General features: G+C 41.4%; 2 protein-coding genes across 2 annotated transcripts in view; both read right to left on the bottom strand.

Annotated features, from left to right (window-relative positions):
* The window catches only part of LOC104998192 (glycerophosphodiester phosphodiesterase domain-containing protein 4-like), a 129,215-nt gene extending 125,634 nt beyond the window's left edge, over positions 1–3,581 (bottom strand). The window contains 1 exon segment of the mRNA XM_010853257.1: positions 3,419–3,581. Within this exon segment, the coding sequence (XP_010851559.1) occupies positions 3,419–3,581 (163 nt within the window).
* A 5,915-nt stretch (positions 3,582–9,496) lies between these two features.
* LOC104998190 (glycerophosphodiester phosphodiesterase domain-containing protein 4-like) overlaps positions 9,497–16,729 on the bottom strand; it is a 111,171-nt gene continuing 103,938 nt past the window's right edge. The window contains exon 15 of the mRNA XM_010853256.1: positions 9,497–9,807. Coding sequence (XP_010851558.1) covers positions 9,497–9,807 — 311 coding nt within the window. The remainder of the gene's footprint in view (positions 9,808–16,729) is intronic.

Here is a 16,729-nt window from a genome sequence, read left to right as displayed (position 1 = left end):
TAAAATATCATGTAAGAAACGAGTTGCCAATCCAGGTTCGATGCACGATTCTGGATGCTTGAGGCTAGTGCACTGGGATGACCCAGAGGGATGGTATGGGGAGGGAGGAGGGAGGAGGGTTCAGGATGGGGAACACATGTATACCTGTGGCGGATTCATTTTGATATTTGGCAAAACTAATACAATTATGTAAAGTTTAAAAATAAAATAAAATAAAAAAAAGAAAATTAGAAAAAGAAAAAAGATTGTTTTGGCTAGTCAGGGTATTTTGTGTTTCCATACAAAATGTAAAATTTTTTGTTCTCTGAAAGATGCCATTGGCAATTAGGGATTGCACTGAGTCTGTAGATTACTTTGGACAGTATAGTCATTTTCAACAATTTGATTCTTCCAATCCAAGAACAAGGAGTATCTTTCCATTTCTTCATATCGTTTTCTATTTATCAGTGTCTATTTTGGCTAATGTGAGTTGTATCTCCCATCAGCTTGCCATTTCTGTTTGTGTGAAATATCTTTCTCCATCCCCTCACTTTCAATCTATGTGTGTCCTTTGCCCTGAGCTGGGTCTCTGTACAGGCAGAATATTGTAGGCACTTTTTTTTTTTGTATCCAGTCTTCCACTCTATGTCTTTTGACTGGAGCATTCAGTCCATTGACTTTTAAGGTAATTATTGACCAATATGTATTTGTTGCCATATTAAACTTTCCTTTCTAGTTGTTTCTTCTTTGTTCCTTTATTTTTCTTTTTGTGATGTCATGATTTAGTTTTATTTTATGCTTTTTGTTTTTGTGAGTATTCTGTATGTTTTCAATTTGTGTTTGCTGTGTTTTTCAAATATGTTAACCCTTCCTGTATCTTCTTGCTTTAGAATGACATAGAGGCTCAAATACATTCTAAAAATATATATATACATTTTCTTACTCTTTCCCCACATTTCATGATTTTGATGTCCTCTTTCACATTTTCATGTTTATGCTTTTGCTATTCCTTATGTCTTTGCTTTCATGAATAGTTTTGTTTGATGTGTATACTGGCTAATTTAACTTACTGTCCAATTTGATTTACTCATTATATCTTCTTCTTTTCTATTTAGAGATTACCTTTCAATATTTCTGTTAGGACAGGTTTTTGCTTGTCTGAAAAAAATCTTTATTCTCCTAAATGATAATCTTGCTCTGTAGAGTATTTCAGCCTGCAGGCTTTTCACATTCAAGACTTAGAATATATATTTCCACTCCCTTCTGGCTTGCATTGTTTCTGTAGAGAAATCAGCTGATAGCCTTGTGGGAGTTCCCTTGTAATTTACTCTTTGCTCTTGTCTTGCTGCCTTTAGAATCCTTTTGCTTTAATTTTTGTCATTTTTATTATAATATGTCCTGGTGTATGTTTGTCTGGGTTCATCTTGTTTGGGCTTTCTGTGCTTCCTGAATCATCATATATGTTTCTTTCTTTAAGGTTGGGAAGTTTTCAGCCACAATTTCTTCAAATACATTTTCAATCCCCTTATTCCTTTCTTCTCCTTCTGGAATCCCTGATATGCATAGATGGCACACATTATATTATACCCCAAGTCTCTTAATATTGTTTTCACCTTTTTTCATTTGTCTTTCTGTTTTAACTGGGTCATTTCTATTATTCTATCTTTCAGATCACTAATTCCTTCTGCATTATTCATTCTTCTATTTTTTTGCCTTTAGTTCAGCTTTCGTCTCAGCAAATGAATTTTCTAATTTTTCTTGGTTCCTTCTCATGGTTTCTAGTTCCTTTTTACAGTAATCTGAATTTCTGTTGATAGCCTTTTTTTTAATTCCTTGAGTATTTTTGTTACATACTTTTTGAACTATCTATGTTACACAAAACCTGAATGAACTTTTTGGCTGTCTATCCCAGTATTATACTGAAGAGGTCTGTTTCACTGTTTATTCCATCAGGCTAATTCTCATTGTCTTTTAACTGGAAGAGGTTCCTCTGATTCTTCATTTTGTGTATATTCCTCTTACTCTTTGAATTAGGAGAAACAATTATCTACTATATAGTCTTGCAGAGCTATTTATATGCAGAACTTTCCCTGGTTTGTTGGTGTGGATTTAACATTTTTTAGCACAGAGACTGTTTTGGTTCAGATGCTTGCCTTCTCTTTCCTTAGTGTGCGCTGGTCATTATCCCCTTGAAAGAATATACAGTTATTCAGCCTATGTGCCCTCCTGGGGAGGTGGTGACAGGGGTTGGCACGGTTGTGGGACCCTCAGGAGCAGTGGTAGTGTGTGCACCCACCTCTGCAGTCTGAGGTGGCAGTGGCAACTCATGTCCTTCCCTAGGGCTGATTTGGGTGGTGCCCTGTGGGCTGAGAGTACAGGTCTGGAGAAAAGGTCCTAGTGTGGCTCCACCCCTCTCCTCATGCACCTCCCAACAATGCTGGCTTGCCTCCCTGGTGGGCCCAGGCTTCTTCCTATACGTCCTTATTTATAGTGCATCACACCCTAGCTCCCTTGGGCTGTTTCCCTGCAGCCAACCCCAGCTCTGCCCCCAGGTCTGACCTCTGGAGTCTGAGTCTAGGCAGTCAGCCCCCATCTACCACGTGGAGGAGCATCTCAGGATTTGGAGTCCCAGACAGTAGCCCTGCCCATCTGTGCAGCTCTCCCTCCTCTCTGCCCTCTGTAATCCACTTGCTGCATTCTCTTCCGAGACACCAAAGCTCCTCAACTTGCCCTGGCTGGTGTCTCTGCCACTGAGGGGACTTCCCATGGTGCAAGAAGTTTTCCTCTTTCACAACTCCCTCCCAGGGGCCCAGGTCCCATCCCAATTCCTTTCTCTCATTTTTCTTTGGCCCTACCCAGACTTGCCTGTTGGGAAGTCTCAGGTCTTCTGCCAGCACCCCGCAGATGTTCTGTGAGAATCATATTTGTGATGTACTTATGACAACGTGGGCTACATGTCCCACTCCTCTGCCATCTCAATCAGAACTCTCTGAATATTAGTTTGCTTGATATCTCACAAGTCCCTTAAAACTACTGTCATTTTAAAAAATGTTTTTGTTTTTACTCTTCTGATTAGGTAATTTTCATTACTATCTTCTAGATTGCTTGTGTTCTTCAGTATCACCTAATCTACAGTTAATTCCTTCTATTGTATTTTTTGCTATTGTATTTTTCAGCTCTTACTAGTTCTTTTTTAAATTTTCTGGTTCTTTATTAAAATTCTTACTGTGTTCATCTATTTGTTTCCTAGTTCTGTTAGCATTATCACTCTTAACTCTTTAATGGGTATTCTGTTCAATAATTTGTCCAGTTTTTTGTTGTTCTTTAATTTGAAACATATTCCTGAACTTTGTGTCTGTGAAATTAGGTGAAATAGTTACCTATCCAAGTCTTGAAGACATGTCCTTGTGTCGGAGTGTCCCATGTAGTCTGTGTGTACCCAGTAGCGTCAGTGGAAGAGCTGGATCTGAAGTAAGCATGGGCTGTGTCTTCCCCTGGGTATGCTTGGCAGCCACCACCTTGGTTGGAGATAGGGCTGGAGCTGGAAGGGCTAGATCCAGAGCCAGTTGCAACCTTGGCCTGCTCATATGCTGAGTGACCATCATCACCCTATCAGGCGTGGCTACAACAGGAGCCCTGAGGGAGCCTGGTTTCTCCAGAGATTGCAGAGGTCCAGGCACTGGTCTGGTACATGTCTGGGGCCTGGGACTGCACTACTGTGCTAGTTTCACTCACCATTTGCCTGGTGTACAACTTGCTTGGTTAGAAGTTGGTTAGAAGTTGATTCAGGGCCAGAGGAGTTGGCTAGCTGAGCTGGTCCTGACCCCTTCCAGTATACAGAGAGATGCTTGCTCAGTTATTATGGCCTCCACCCTGGAGCTAGCCATGCTCATTTCTGAGAGTGTGGGCAGGGATGCATGAGGTGATAATGGCTGTTTCTGCCCTGGTCAGAGGCAGGACAGGGTCCATCTGTCCCCTCTAAATGTGTATTGTTCCACTGGCAGTGACAGCCTCCAACTTAATGTGGAGCAAGAGAGCCAGAAGCAGGAGCCTGGTGCAAGCTGGGGTGAGCTCTGGAGCAGTCCTATCAAGCCAACCAGAGTCCCAGAGGTTCCATTCACTGGCACCATGCTATAACCAGGAGTAAGCAAGACTGTGCATGCAGTCTTCAAGAGCAGAGTCTCAGTTTGTTATAACCCTGTGTAAGACCCACTGCTTTTCAAAACAGTTAAGGAGACTCAGCATCTCTGTCTGAGCCCAGGGCTGAGGTGCCTATTTCATGGCTTGACACCCTTGTTCCCCAGGGAGGACCCCTGAGCCTATGCTATTGCACTCCTTTTCTGTGTCTCCTGCCAAAGGGGTGGTTCTTGACCTGGTCGCTTCTCATTCATTCCTGATTGTATCTTTCTTTATAGACTTAGCTGTAGAACAAGTGTTTGGCTTGTCCTCCGGTGAACTTGGAGAGAATTGCTGCTCCATACATATTTGTAATTTTGTTTTCATGAGCATTCCCCCACTCTGCCATCTTAATCTCCTCTACCCTGAGATCCTCTTAATTGTCATTAACAAGTGTATCAATTCATCAATCCCAGAATCAAGGTGAGCAGTGACAGGGAAGAGAAAGTGGAGTGGAATTCTCTGTCTGTATTTCTAACAAAGGACCTCAGACTCAAATCCTGAAAGACCTTGCAGGCACAATCATCCTCACATCATCCACCCTCCTGGCCACACATCTTGAGAGGCTGTCCATATTTGCTTTGTCTTATTCCTTCCCTCTCATCTCTCCATCCAAACCACTCTCTGAGTTACTAATAAAGCCCTTGCTACTAAATCAAATTAACTCTTTAGTTCTTGGTCTTTCAGCATCATCAGACACTACCATCCACTTCCTCCTTCCAGATCACTCACTGCCAACACTGGTCAGGGTAGCAGGCTGTGATTGGGTAACAGATGCTCATATGTGAGAGCCTGAGCAATTCCTACAAAGGGGGCCAGGAGGCAGGGTCCTACCATTGACACAGGAGGGCACAACTGGGGCTGTTGGTGAAGGGAAAATGACTACCATCTTCCCCTTGGCTACATGGGCCAACCTTCCTGGCCACTGAGGTCAACAGCAGAGACATTAGCAATGAGCTCTCCTGAACTGAGCTCAACTGGTACAGCCTTTACAATCATTCCCGGAGATAGGCATCCAGAATTTGAGGGACCCACAAACTAGCACCTTGAACTGGGGTCACGATAACTTAGAACCCTAGATGTCTGGACGGATGAATCCATACCTTCAGCTGTCTGGCTGGGGAGGCTGAGCCCGGGGGGTGGGGGGCAGGATTTGTCTTTGTCCAGACTTCTGTCCACTGCAGTTTCCTGGGAGTTGTCTGTGTTCTGGGTCTGAGTGGACGGCCGTGTCCCTCTCAGTGCTCTGTTTATCTTCTTGCTGTTGTTTTCAGGGCTACAAGATGGATGACCTCCCAACTCCCTATATTAGCCAGATACTCACAGCCATGAGCAAACAGTGGGGCCCTAGGAGTGGCAAGGGAACAGTGGGAAGGTGGCTCTGGCCCCGTGCCCGCTCTCTAGGCAGCAGCTGGCTCAGGACCATCAGCGAGGAAGACTTTAACTACCCAGGCAGGGAGGCTGGGCTGGCTGGCGACCATGACAGTATCACTGTGGCCTCTGATCCTTCTTCCAGTGAGGTGGCCTTGCCAGGAGGCAGAACTCCCTCCATTCACCCTGAAACACCTGGTTGGTTCTACTCCTGGCTTGCTGTGACCTCACCACTGTAAGAACCTGTGCTCCTCGGATGTCATTCGTAACTCAGTCTAGTCCTACCATGTGACCTCCTTTCACTTTGTGTACATGGCCTGGAAATGTAACAAAGAGGACAACCTAGTTCTCCATGCTGGGAACACTCAAACCAAGATTATCCTGAAACCTAAGGGACTGGCTTAATTGACCAAAGTCCTGGAGCCTCGGCTAGGGTAGGGAGACAGACTGCTTTTATATATTACAGTGTGAGTGATGACCCCTGTTCAGATCTCCCCTGATGACCTCAGGCATATACCATCTGCTTTATCTTCTGGCTCCAGGTCTCTTTTGAGGGGGAAGGGAGAGGGAGCAGTGTGTGGCACCAGGACAAGGCCCTATGGGGGAGTGGCTCATATAACTCTATCCATGGTCTGTGGATACAGGATCAAGCTTGTCTGGGATTTGAGATTGGGGTGCCTAAGCCCACAATGTGCTTGTTTCAGGGACAAAAGTGCTTAAAGGGATGGGTTGGGACCAGGGCAGGATGGGCAGGGCAATGCTGGATGTCAGCCTGGGAGGTGGAGACCTACATATGTGTGGCTGGAGATCCAGAAGGGGAACCAGCTTCTGTGCCTTACCTGTAGGGCCAGTAGATCCAGAATGGCCCTTACATCCTGCCAGAAATGTCTCCTTGGTCAATCAAAAAGCCACCAAGAACCCCAGGAACCAGGCTGCCTTGGACTAAATCCTTATGTCCAGTGGGTGCCTGTAAAATATTACTTTGTGACCAGGATCGAACAAGCAAATTTCGAAGATCCCCAAACTACTGCACAATTGCACTCATCTCACATGCTAGTAAAGTGATGCTCAAAATTCTCCAAGCCAGGCTTCAGCAATATGTGAACCATGAATTTCCAGATGTTCAAGCTGGTTTTAGAAAAGGCAGAGGAACCAGAGATCAAGTTGCCAACATCTGCTGGATCATGGAAAAAGCAAGAGAGTTCTAGAAAAACATCTATTTCTGCTTTATTGACTATGCCAAAGCCTTTGACTGTATGGATCTCAATAAACTGTGGAAAATTCTGAAAGAGATGGGAATACCAGACCACCTGCCCTGCCGCTTGAGAAACTTGTATGCAGGTCAGGAAGCAACAGTTAGAACTGAACATGGAACAACAGACTGGTTCCAAATAGGAAAAGGAGTACGTCAAGGCTGTATATTGTCACCCTGCTTATTTAACTTATATGCAGAGTACCTGATGAGAAACACTGGGCTGGAGGAAGCACAAGCTGGAATCAAGATTGCCAGGATATGAGGATATCAATAACCTCAGATATGCAGATGACACTATCTTTATGGCAAAAAGTGAAGAAGAACTAAAGAGCCTCTTGATGAAAGTGAAAGAGCAGAGTGAAAAAGTTGGCTTAAAGCTCAACATTCAGAAAACTAAGATCATGGCATCCAGTCCCATCACTTCATGGGAAATAGATGGGGAAACAGTGGAACAGTGGCTGACTTTTTCTCGGCTCCAAAAGTCACTGCAGATGGTGATTGCAGCCATGAAAGTAAAAGACGCTTGCTCCTTGGAAGGAAAGTTATGACCAACTTAGACAGCATATTAAAAAGCAGAGGCATTACTGTGTCAACAAAGGCCCGTTTAGTCAGGGCTATGGTTTTTCCAGTGGTCATGTATGGGTGTGAGAGTTGGACTATAAAGAAGGCTGAGCACTTAAGAACTGATGCTTTTGAACTGTGGTATTGGAGAACACTCTTGACAGTCCGTTGGACTGCAAGGAGATCCAACCAGTCCATCCTAAAGGAGATCAGTCCATCTTAAAGGGGATAGGTCCCGGGTGTTCATTGGAAGGACTGATGTTGAAGCTGTAACTCCAATACTTTGGCCACTTGATGGGAAGAGCTGACTCACTGGAAAAGACCCTGATGCTGGGAAAGATTGAGGGCAGGAGGAGAAGGGCACAACAGAGGATGAGATGGTTGGATGGCATCACAGACTCAATGGACATGGGTTTGGGTGGACTCCAGGAGCTGGTGATGGACAGGGAGGCCTGGCGTGCTGCGGTTCATGGGGTCACAAAGAGTCGGACACGACTGAATGACTGAACTGGAGAAGGAAATGGCAACCCACTCCAGTACTCTTGCCTAGAACATTGCATGGATGGAGGAGTCTGGTAAGCTACAGTCCATAGGATTGCAAAGAGTCACACATGACTGAGCAACTTCAGTTCTGGGCAGTTCTGGGGTGGGGTCTTCAGACAGGGAAGGTGTGATATGGGGGTGGGGCATCCCTCTGGGCTTTGGCTAGGCTGAGTGCCTGGAGAGATGACAGGGGAGAATCCTCTTGCCTCTGGCATGTAAGGGATCTGTCCTCAAGGCCCCTGATACTTCAGCACAGCCAGCCTAGCTCACTTGTCCTCATATGCACAAGCATCTGGGGTCACCTGCATGTAGGTGACAAACCACTCCACAGGGAGTGCTATGCCTGGTCTCCAGATGCCTGTGTGGGAGGGGGACGGGTTGGTGCTGAAATAAAGTCCCCAAACCACACAGCCCTGCTTTCTGGGATGACAATGCGGCCATCTGAGGCAGCCCTGACCCACCAATGTTTACAGGACTCCACAGTCAACCCAGGGAAGGTGCTGTGGTGTCTGCCCCTGCCCATCACCATATACACGGGAACATGAGCCCTGGACAAGGAGGGTGAGTAGATGATGGTCACACAATAGAACACAACTTCCTGCTTCTAACGCAGGGTTCTCAGCTCAAGTCAAAAGTCAGCTTCAGGGATTTCAGGATATTATGAAATAAAAATAACCAGGATTTTGTGACCAAAAAAAAAAAAAGAAAAGGTCAGTTTTCATTCTAATCCAAAAGAAGAGTAATGCCAAAAAATATTCAAACTAATACACAATTACACTCATTTCACATGCTAGCAAGGTAATGCTCAAAATTCTCCATGCTAGACTTCAAGAGTACTTCCAGATGTACAAGCTGGATTTAGAAAAGGCAGAGGAAGAGAGATCTAATTACCAACATCCATTGGATCATAGAAAAAGCAAAAAAAAAAAAAAAAAAAAAAGTCAGCTTCAAGGTCAAAAGCCACTGGGTGGGCATGGGATTATGCCCACCACCCCATTGGAGAATCAGCCAGTGACAAGCTATGAGGAAGCAGCCCATGCACACTGTATGACAGGATGTGTGAGTGGGGTGAGATCTTTGCCCCCGCTCATGCCCATGCCACCTCTCCTTCTCTGACTCTGGACGGCATCACTCTGGCATTCCTCCCTTGACTTTGTCAGCCTGAGTGACCACAGAGGGCCCCAAAGATTGTATCAATTACCTTCTTAGTTCCTCAGAGGCTGCCTTTATTTATAGGCTGATGTTCACCACAGCCACTCCTTTAGCTGTGGGAATATCATGAAGGGTTAGGATGAGACAGATCACCTGACACCCAGAGAACAACCAACTCCAACTCCAGGACCACACTCTTTCCCCTCTGCTCATCCCCTGAGAGGAAAGGCAAGGCCAGAGTGGTTTTCCTGAGAGCCTCCCTGGCTCTTCCGCAGCCCTTTCCTATCTCTCTACCATCAGGTCACCCTGGGCACAGAGAGGGAGAAAAAGGAGAAGGAGGCAAGGTGTGGCTAATTATTCTTTGAAGACAGCCCAAAAGCAGGAGAAGGACATGCTGGGTGTGGTGGAAACCATCATAAAAGAGGCTTATTGGGGGGAGTCAATGCTGGGGGGCTTTTCAGGTTACATTTCAGGAGGAGGCTTCTCTACAGAGGGAACCGTTGGTTCATTTGCCTCCAAGGTAGGCAATACAGTTTGGAGGGTGGCCTCTCTGTTGGCTTCCGAAGTGGGTGCTTGGATGGGTTCAAAGGCTGGCTCAGTGGGCACTGGTTGTCGAACGTCATCTGTGGGATGCACAGTTGGTATAGTGGTTTCATTGACAACCTCTGGTACAACAGCTTTAGAACTTGGAGGTTCCCTTTCCCTCTCTGGAAAAGGTGCAGGGATACCCATAATTTCTACTACTTCATTTTGGAGGCTTGCACTTGAAGCTTCTGTGGGATAGAAAAGAAAACAACATAGATTCCTCCAAAGTCGATTCTCCAATCTTTGCTAGTAATGTGGTAAAATCCTAGTCATCTTTAAAATGTCAGCTCCTCACTTACCATTTTAGAATCTTGCCCCTTAGTTTTCTGCCTACCCAGCCTTTGGGCAGACTTCACTACATCTGTACAACAAGGTGCTTAAGTTTAAGAGTCTATTGGGTGAGGTTCTAACTCACCACAGGAGCACAGAAGAAGGGTGAAATCAACATTTGTTTAAGGTTCATGTATTTCCCAACCACTAACTCCGAAGCAGTGTAAACAAAAAACTGAATGCTGCTGCTGCTGCTAAGTCGCTTCAGTCATGTTCGACTCTGTGAGACCTCATAGACGGCAGCCCACCAGGCTCCCCCGTCCCTGGGATTCTCCAGGCAAGAACACTGGAGTGGGTTGCCATTTCTTTCTCCAATGCATGAAAGTGAAAAGTGAAAGTGAAGTCGATCTGTTGTGCCTGACTCTTAGCGACCCCATGGACTGCAGCCTATCAGGCTCCTCCGTCCATGGGATTTTCCAGGCAAGAGTACTGGAGTGGGGTGCCATTGCCATCCTCTATTAGAATGGGAGCTTTTTACGAATAGAAACTTTGCCTTGCTTGCCACCCCAGGTATAGTGCTCAGGAGTGTCTATCACACAGTAATTGCTCAGAAAATAGTTTCAGGTTTTTTCCTAACCAAATGATAGAAAAAATAAATGATGGAGACTTTTTCTCATAATGCAGTTAGGAAATGGACTCTCATCAAAGACAAATTAAAAACTGGATCATGTATAAAATGAAAATATCTTAAAATTATCTAAGAATTTACAATATAAGGAGGAACTGTGGACACTAAATCTAGAAGATAGTGAGAATCCAAAGAAGAGAATCCAGTTATTTTTCCCCTGTGTGTAATTTCACTCTTGTTGCATACATGAGCTTAATTTTAGCTTCACAGGCTGAAGGGGATTTTTAATGCACCTGAATTGAATTTGTACTTCAATTCCATGACATCTAATATCTATGATATTAGGTTTTCATATTCGTGAATGTGTTATGTTGCTCCATGTATCTGGGTCTTCTTTTTCTCACTAGACTTTTGTAGTTTTCAGTGACCAATCATCTATCTTCTTTGCAAGGGCTTACAATATTTTCCTAAAATTCCTGTTTATGCTTTTATACTGTTGCAGATGATGCTATTTCAATTTTTAAAGTAGTCACTGATGACATATCAACATACAGTTGATTTTTCTATATTGACCTTGTATCAATATTTAAAAAACTAATGGCATCTGGTCCCATCACTTCAAGGCAAACACGTGGGGAAAAAGTGGATACAGTGACAGATTTTATTTTCTTGGGCTCAAAAATCACGGCGGACAGTGACTGCAGCCATGAAATTAAAAGATGCTTGCTACTTTGGGAAAGAACCTAGACAGTATATTAAAAAGCAGGACATCACTTTGTCGACAAAGATCAAAAAAAAAAAAAAAGCTTGGTTTTTCCAGTAGTCATGTATGGATATGAGAGTGGGACCATAAAGAAGGCTGAGTGCCAAAGATCTGATGCTTTCAAGTTGTGGTGCTGGAGAAGGTTCTATAGAGAGTCCTTTGGGCAGCAAGATCAAACCAAATTCAATCCTGATGAAAATTAATTCTGAATATTCATGGTTTTTCCAGTAGTCAGATATGGATGTGAAAGTTGGACTGTAAAGAAAGCTTAGTGCTGAAGAATTGATGCTTTTGAACTGTGATACTGGAGAAGACTATTGAGAGTCCCTTGGACTGCAAGGACATCAAACTAGTCAATACTAAAAGAAATCAGTCCTGAATACTCATTGGAAGGACTGATGGTGAAGCAGAAGCTCCAATACTTTGGCTACTTGATGCAAAGAACTGACTCACTGGAAAAGACCCTGATGCTGGGAAAGATTCAAAGTAGGAGGAGAAGGGGATGACAGAGGATGAGATGGTTAGATGGCATCACTGACTCGATGGACATGAGTTTGAACAAGCTCCAGGAGTTGGTGATGGACAGGGAGGCCTGGCGTGCTGCAGTCCATGGGGTTGCAAAGAGTCAGATATGACTGAGTGACTGAACTGAACTGAACTGATTTATTGGAAGGACTGATGCTGAAGCTGAAGCTCCAAAATTGTGGCTACCTGATGTGAAGAGCCAACACATTGGAAAAGACCCTGATGCTGGGAAAGACTGAGGGCAAGAGGAAAAGGGGATGAAAGAGGATGAGATGGCTGAATGGCATTACTGACTCAGTGGACATGAGTTTGAGCAAACTTTGGGAGATAGTGAAGGACAGGGAAGCCTGGCATGCTGCAATCCACGGGGTTGCAAAGAGTCAGACATGACTTAGAGCCTGAACAACAACATTCCTGAGCTATTGCTTAAGTCACCAGTTGTAGTAGGTTTGTCATTTGATTCCTTCTAATTTTTTACTGTATATAATCATATATGCAGATTAGGAGTTTTATTTCTTCATTTATGCCTGTTATTTATCTTTATATATATATATATATATATTTAGTGTATAATTTATATATACTAAACTGGCTATCTTACTAAATGGACGTGAGTTTGAGCAAGCTCCAGGAGTTGGTGATGGACAGGGAAGCCTGGCGTGCTGCAGTCAATGGGGTCACAAATAGTCAGACACGACTGAGTGACTGAACTAATTGAAACTAGCTAGGATCTTCAGTACAATGCCAAGTAAAAGCAGTGAGAGCAGACAGCCTCGCCTTATTACTGATCTTATATAGAAAATCCTATTTCACCATTAACAATCATACTGGCTGAGGTTTTAAGTATCTTTCATCAGATTGAGGAAGTTTCATTCGATAACTAGGCTACTCAGATCTTGATCATAAATAGATGTGGATTTTTGTCAAATATACTTTATTTCTAGTCTATTTTGATTAGATGATAGATTGATTAACCTGCAAATTATATATCCAACTTGTACCACTGCAATAAATCTCACTTGCTCCAGATGTTTTATCCTTTTTTTATACTGATGGATTCAATCTGCTAATATATTGTTTTATGGCTAAGTTGGTGAATGATATTGATCTATACATTTAGATGTTGCACTGTCTTTGTCAGATATTTTTTATATGAGATTATTTCTGACCATAAAAAGTCAGCTAAGAAATGCACTTGTTTTTTTTTAGTGAGTCAGTATAAAATTGGTATTATTTCTTAAATATTCACTTAACCAGTGAAGCTTATCGGGCCTGGACCTTCCTTTGTTGTGAGGCTTTTGATACATGGATTTGATTCTGAAAGATTCTGATAGGTTATAAAATTTCTACTTCTTTTTCAGTTCTGGAAAATTAAATCATTTGAAGGAATTTGTTTACCTCATTTAAATTTAATGGCTTAAAAATGTTCCATGATTTTCCTTTTTATGTCTAGGATCTGGAGAAACAATCTCTCATTAATCATTCACTATACTGGCAATCAGTCTGTCTCTTCCTCTTTCCCCTTACTAAGCATTTATCAATTTTATTAATCTTTTCTAAGAACTAACTTTTCACTTTTTGAATATTCTCTGTAGTTTGATCATTTCTATTTTACTGTTTCTGCTATCTTTACCATTTCATTTCTTTTACTTGGTGAAAATAACTCCATTTTCTAGATTGCTACAGTAGACTCTTAATCACTATTAAGCCAGGCTTCCTTCTAAAAGTTACTAATTTCCCTCTAAGTTATGGCTTAAGTTGTACCACACAAGTTTTGCTTTTGTATATGCATTACACTTTAAAATAGCTTCCAATTTCCCTTGTGATTAATCTCTTGATCAATAAAAAGTTTAGAAATACATCAATTTCCTCTACTACCTTTATTATACATAAACATATTCCAGTGATATTTTTACTTTTGTGTGCTTCCAACTTAAAGAACTCCCTTATAATTTCTTGTAGAACTGGTCTAGTAGTGATAAACTCTTCTAGCTTTTGTTTATCTGGGAAACTTTTGATATCTCCTTCAATTCTGAATGGTAACCTTGCTGGGTAAAGAGTTCTTGTTTGGAAGTTTTTTCTTTCAACACTTTTAATATATCACATCTTTCCTATCTGGCTTGTAAATTTTCTGCTAAAAAATCTGATGACCTTATGCTGTTTCCCTTGATTATAAGTTGGTTTTTGTGTTCTCCTTTTAGGATTCTCTCTTTCTCCTTAAATTTACAATTTTAACTTCAATGTGTCTTGGTATGTGTCTTTTTGAGATCATCTTATTTGGAACTCTGTGGCTTTCTAGATCTGGATGTCTTTTTCCTTCCCCACATTAGGGACATTTTCAGCCACTGTTTCTTCAGTTAATTTTGGGGGCATTTTCTCTTTCTCTTTTCCTTCTGAGAGCACTATAATGTGAATGTTATTACACTGGATGCTGTCCCAACAGTCCCATAATGCATCTTTCCTTTTCAAAGTTCTTTTTTCATTTTGCTGCTCTGTCTGGGTGAGTTCCATTGTTTTGTCTTCCAGTTCACTGATTCATTCTACTACCTCATCTGTTCTGCTGCTGAGCCCTTCTAATGTATTTTTTGATTCAGTTATTACTTCTGTTTGGTACTTTCTTGTATTTTATGTTGAAGTTTGCACTATGTCCATCAATTTTTCTCCAAAGTTCAATAAGCATATGTTTATGACCATTATTTTTAACTCTATCAGGTAGATTGCTCATCTCTGTTTCATTTAGTTATTTTTCTGGGGCTTTGTCTTGTTCTTTTGATTGGAACATATTCCTCTGTCTCATTTTACTTAATTCAGTATGTTTGCATCTGTGTGTTGGGCAAATCAGCTCTATCTTCCAGATCTGCTTTATGGCTTGCCATATGGTCTATTTTGCAACTACACCATTTACATTTCAAAATATTGTACATTCTGCAGTTGTTGAATATAATATTTTCTGTCAACTAGGTCAGGTTAGCTGGAAGTGTTCAGACTTCTATATCCTTTCTGATTTTACTTTTTGATGAATTTAGTTGTTCTTTCAGGTACTAAGAGAGGGATGTCAAAATCTTTAACTATGATTTTTCTATTTCTTTCTATTTTTGTTTAATGTGTTTTGAAGCTCTGTTACTAACTATATAATTATAGGGCCTTCTTGATACACTGACCTTTTCTTTCTTAAGAAATCTTCATTTCAAGTAAGGCTCCATGTTTTAAAGTTTATCTTTCAGATATTATTTTCATGCTTGCTGTTTGTATGGCATATTATTTTCCATCCTATCTTTTTTCATTTTTCTCCCTTCTGATTTTAATTTTCTGTCCTTTCACTATTAATCTGTGTTTTTATATTTGAAGCATTTCTTTTACGAATTGCATATGGTTGGGTCTTGCTTAATTCTATCCAATATTAAAATCTCCACTACTACTTTGAGTATTTGGTACACTTATATTAACTGAACTTAATAAAATGGTTGAATTTATGACTACCATATTTCAATTTGTTTTCTATTTATTTTGTGTATTATTTTTTCCCTTTGTTCTCTTTCTCCTGAATCCATCTGCTACAAGAGATATTCTTATACTGGGTGTAAAGAAGATGCTATGATGTGAGAAAGCCTTATGACTAAGACCTGAATGGAATATCTAGATCTCAGAGAAAAGCTCATTCAAGAGTGATTAAGAAAACACGACTGACTTCAGTTCTTGCAACTGTAAGGAACTAAATTCTGCCAACAATCAATGAGCTTGGAAGAGGACTCTTAAGTCTCAGATGAGACTGCAGCCCAAGCCAAGATCTTCATGAAAGCCTGGTGAGATATGCAGTAGACCTAGAAAACCCATGCCGGGACGCCTGGCCCACAAACTGGGAGATGATAAATTTGTGTTGCTTTACACTGATATATTTGTGGTAATTTGTTACCCAGTGATCAAAAACAACCCAAACTTTGATAGAATATACCCAAAATGAAGCATAGAAATTAATAGGCTAAAAATAAAAATAAACAGTCTTGGTAACTTATGAGATAATATGACACCATCTAATATCTATGTAATTGGAAACCCAAAAAGAAGGTAATAGCAGAAAGATATCTGAAAAATACAGGCTGAAAATTTATACTCTTACTGATCTAAGAAGTTCAGCAAACCCTAAGCAGGTAGACACACTAATATACACTGAGGTAAATCATAATCAAATTACTGAAAAATGTAATAAAAGAAACAGCCTTAATATACAATGGATTAAAGACAATCTCTTTAACAAGTGGTGCTGGGAAAAATGGTCAACCACTTGTAAAAGAATGAAACTAGAACACTTTCTAACACCATATACAAAAATAAACTCAAAATGAATCAAAGATCTAAACGTAAGACCAGAAACTATAAAACTTCTAGAGGAGAACATAGGCAAAACACTCTCCGACATATATCACAGCAGGATCCTCTATGACCCACCTCACCAGAATATTGGAAATAAAAGCAAAAATAAACAAATGGGACCTAATTAACCTTAAAAGCTTCTGCACAACAAAGGAAACTATTAGCAAGGTGAAAAGACAGCCTTCAGAATGGGAGAAAATCATAGCAAATGAAGCAACTGACAAACAACTAATCTCAAAAATATACAAGCAACTCCTACAGCTCAATTCCAGAAAAATAAATGACCCAATCAAAAAATGGGCCAAAGAACTAAATAGACATTTCTCCAAAGAAGACATACAGATGGTGAACAAACACATGAAAAGATACTCAACATCACTCATTATCAGAGAAATGCAAATCAAAACCACTATGAGGTACCATTTCACTCCAGTCAGAATGGCTGCAATCCAAAAGTCTACAAGCAATAAATGCTGGAGAGGGTGTGGAGAAAAAGGAACCCTCTTACACTGTTGGTGGGAATGCAAACTAGTACAGCCACTATGGAGAACCT

The sequence above is a fragment of the Bison bison genome, unplaced genomic scaffold, assembly GCF_000754665.1.
Source record: "Bison bison bison isolate TAMUID 2011002044 unplaced genomic scaffold, Bison_UMD1.0 scf7180017864324, whole genome shotgun sequence".
Classification (NCBI taxonomy): Eukaryota; Metazoa; Chordata; class Mammalia; order Artiodactyla; family Bovidae; genus Bison; species Bison bison.
Note: the sequence above shows the minus strand (reverse complement) of the source record. Positions and strands in the feature narration are given on the sequence as shown.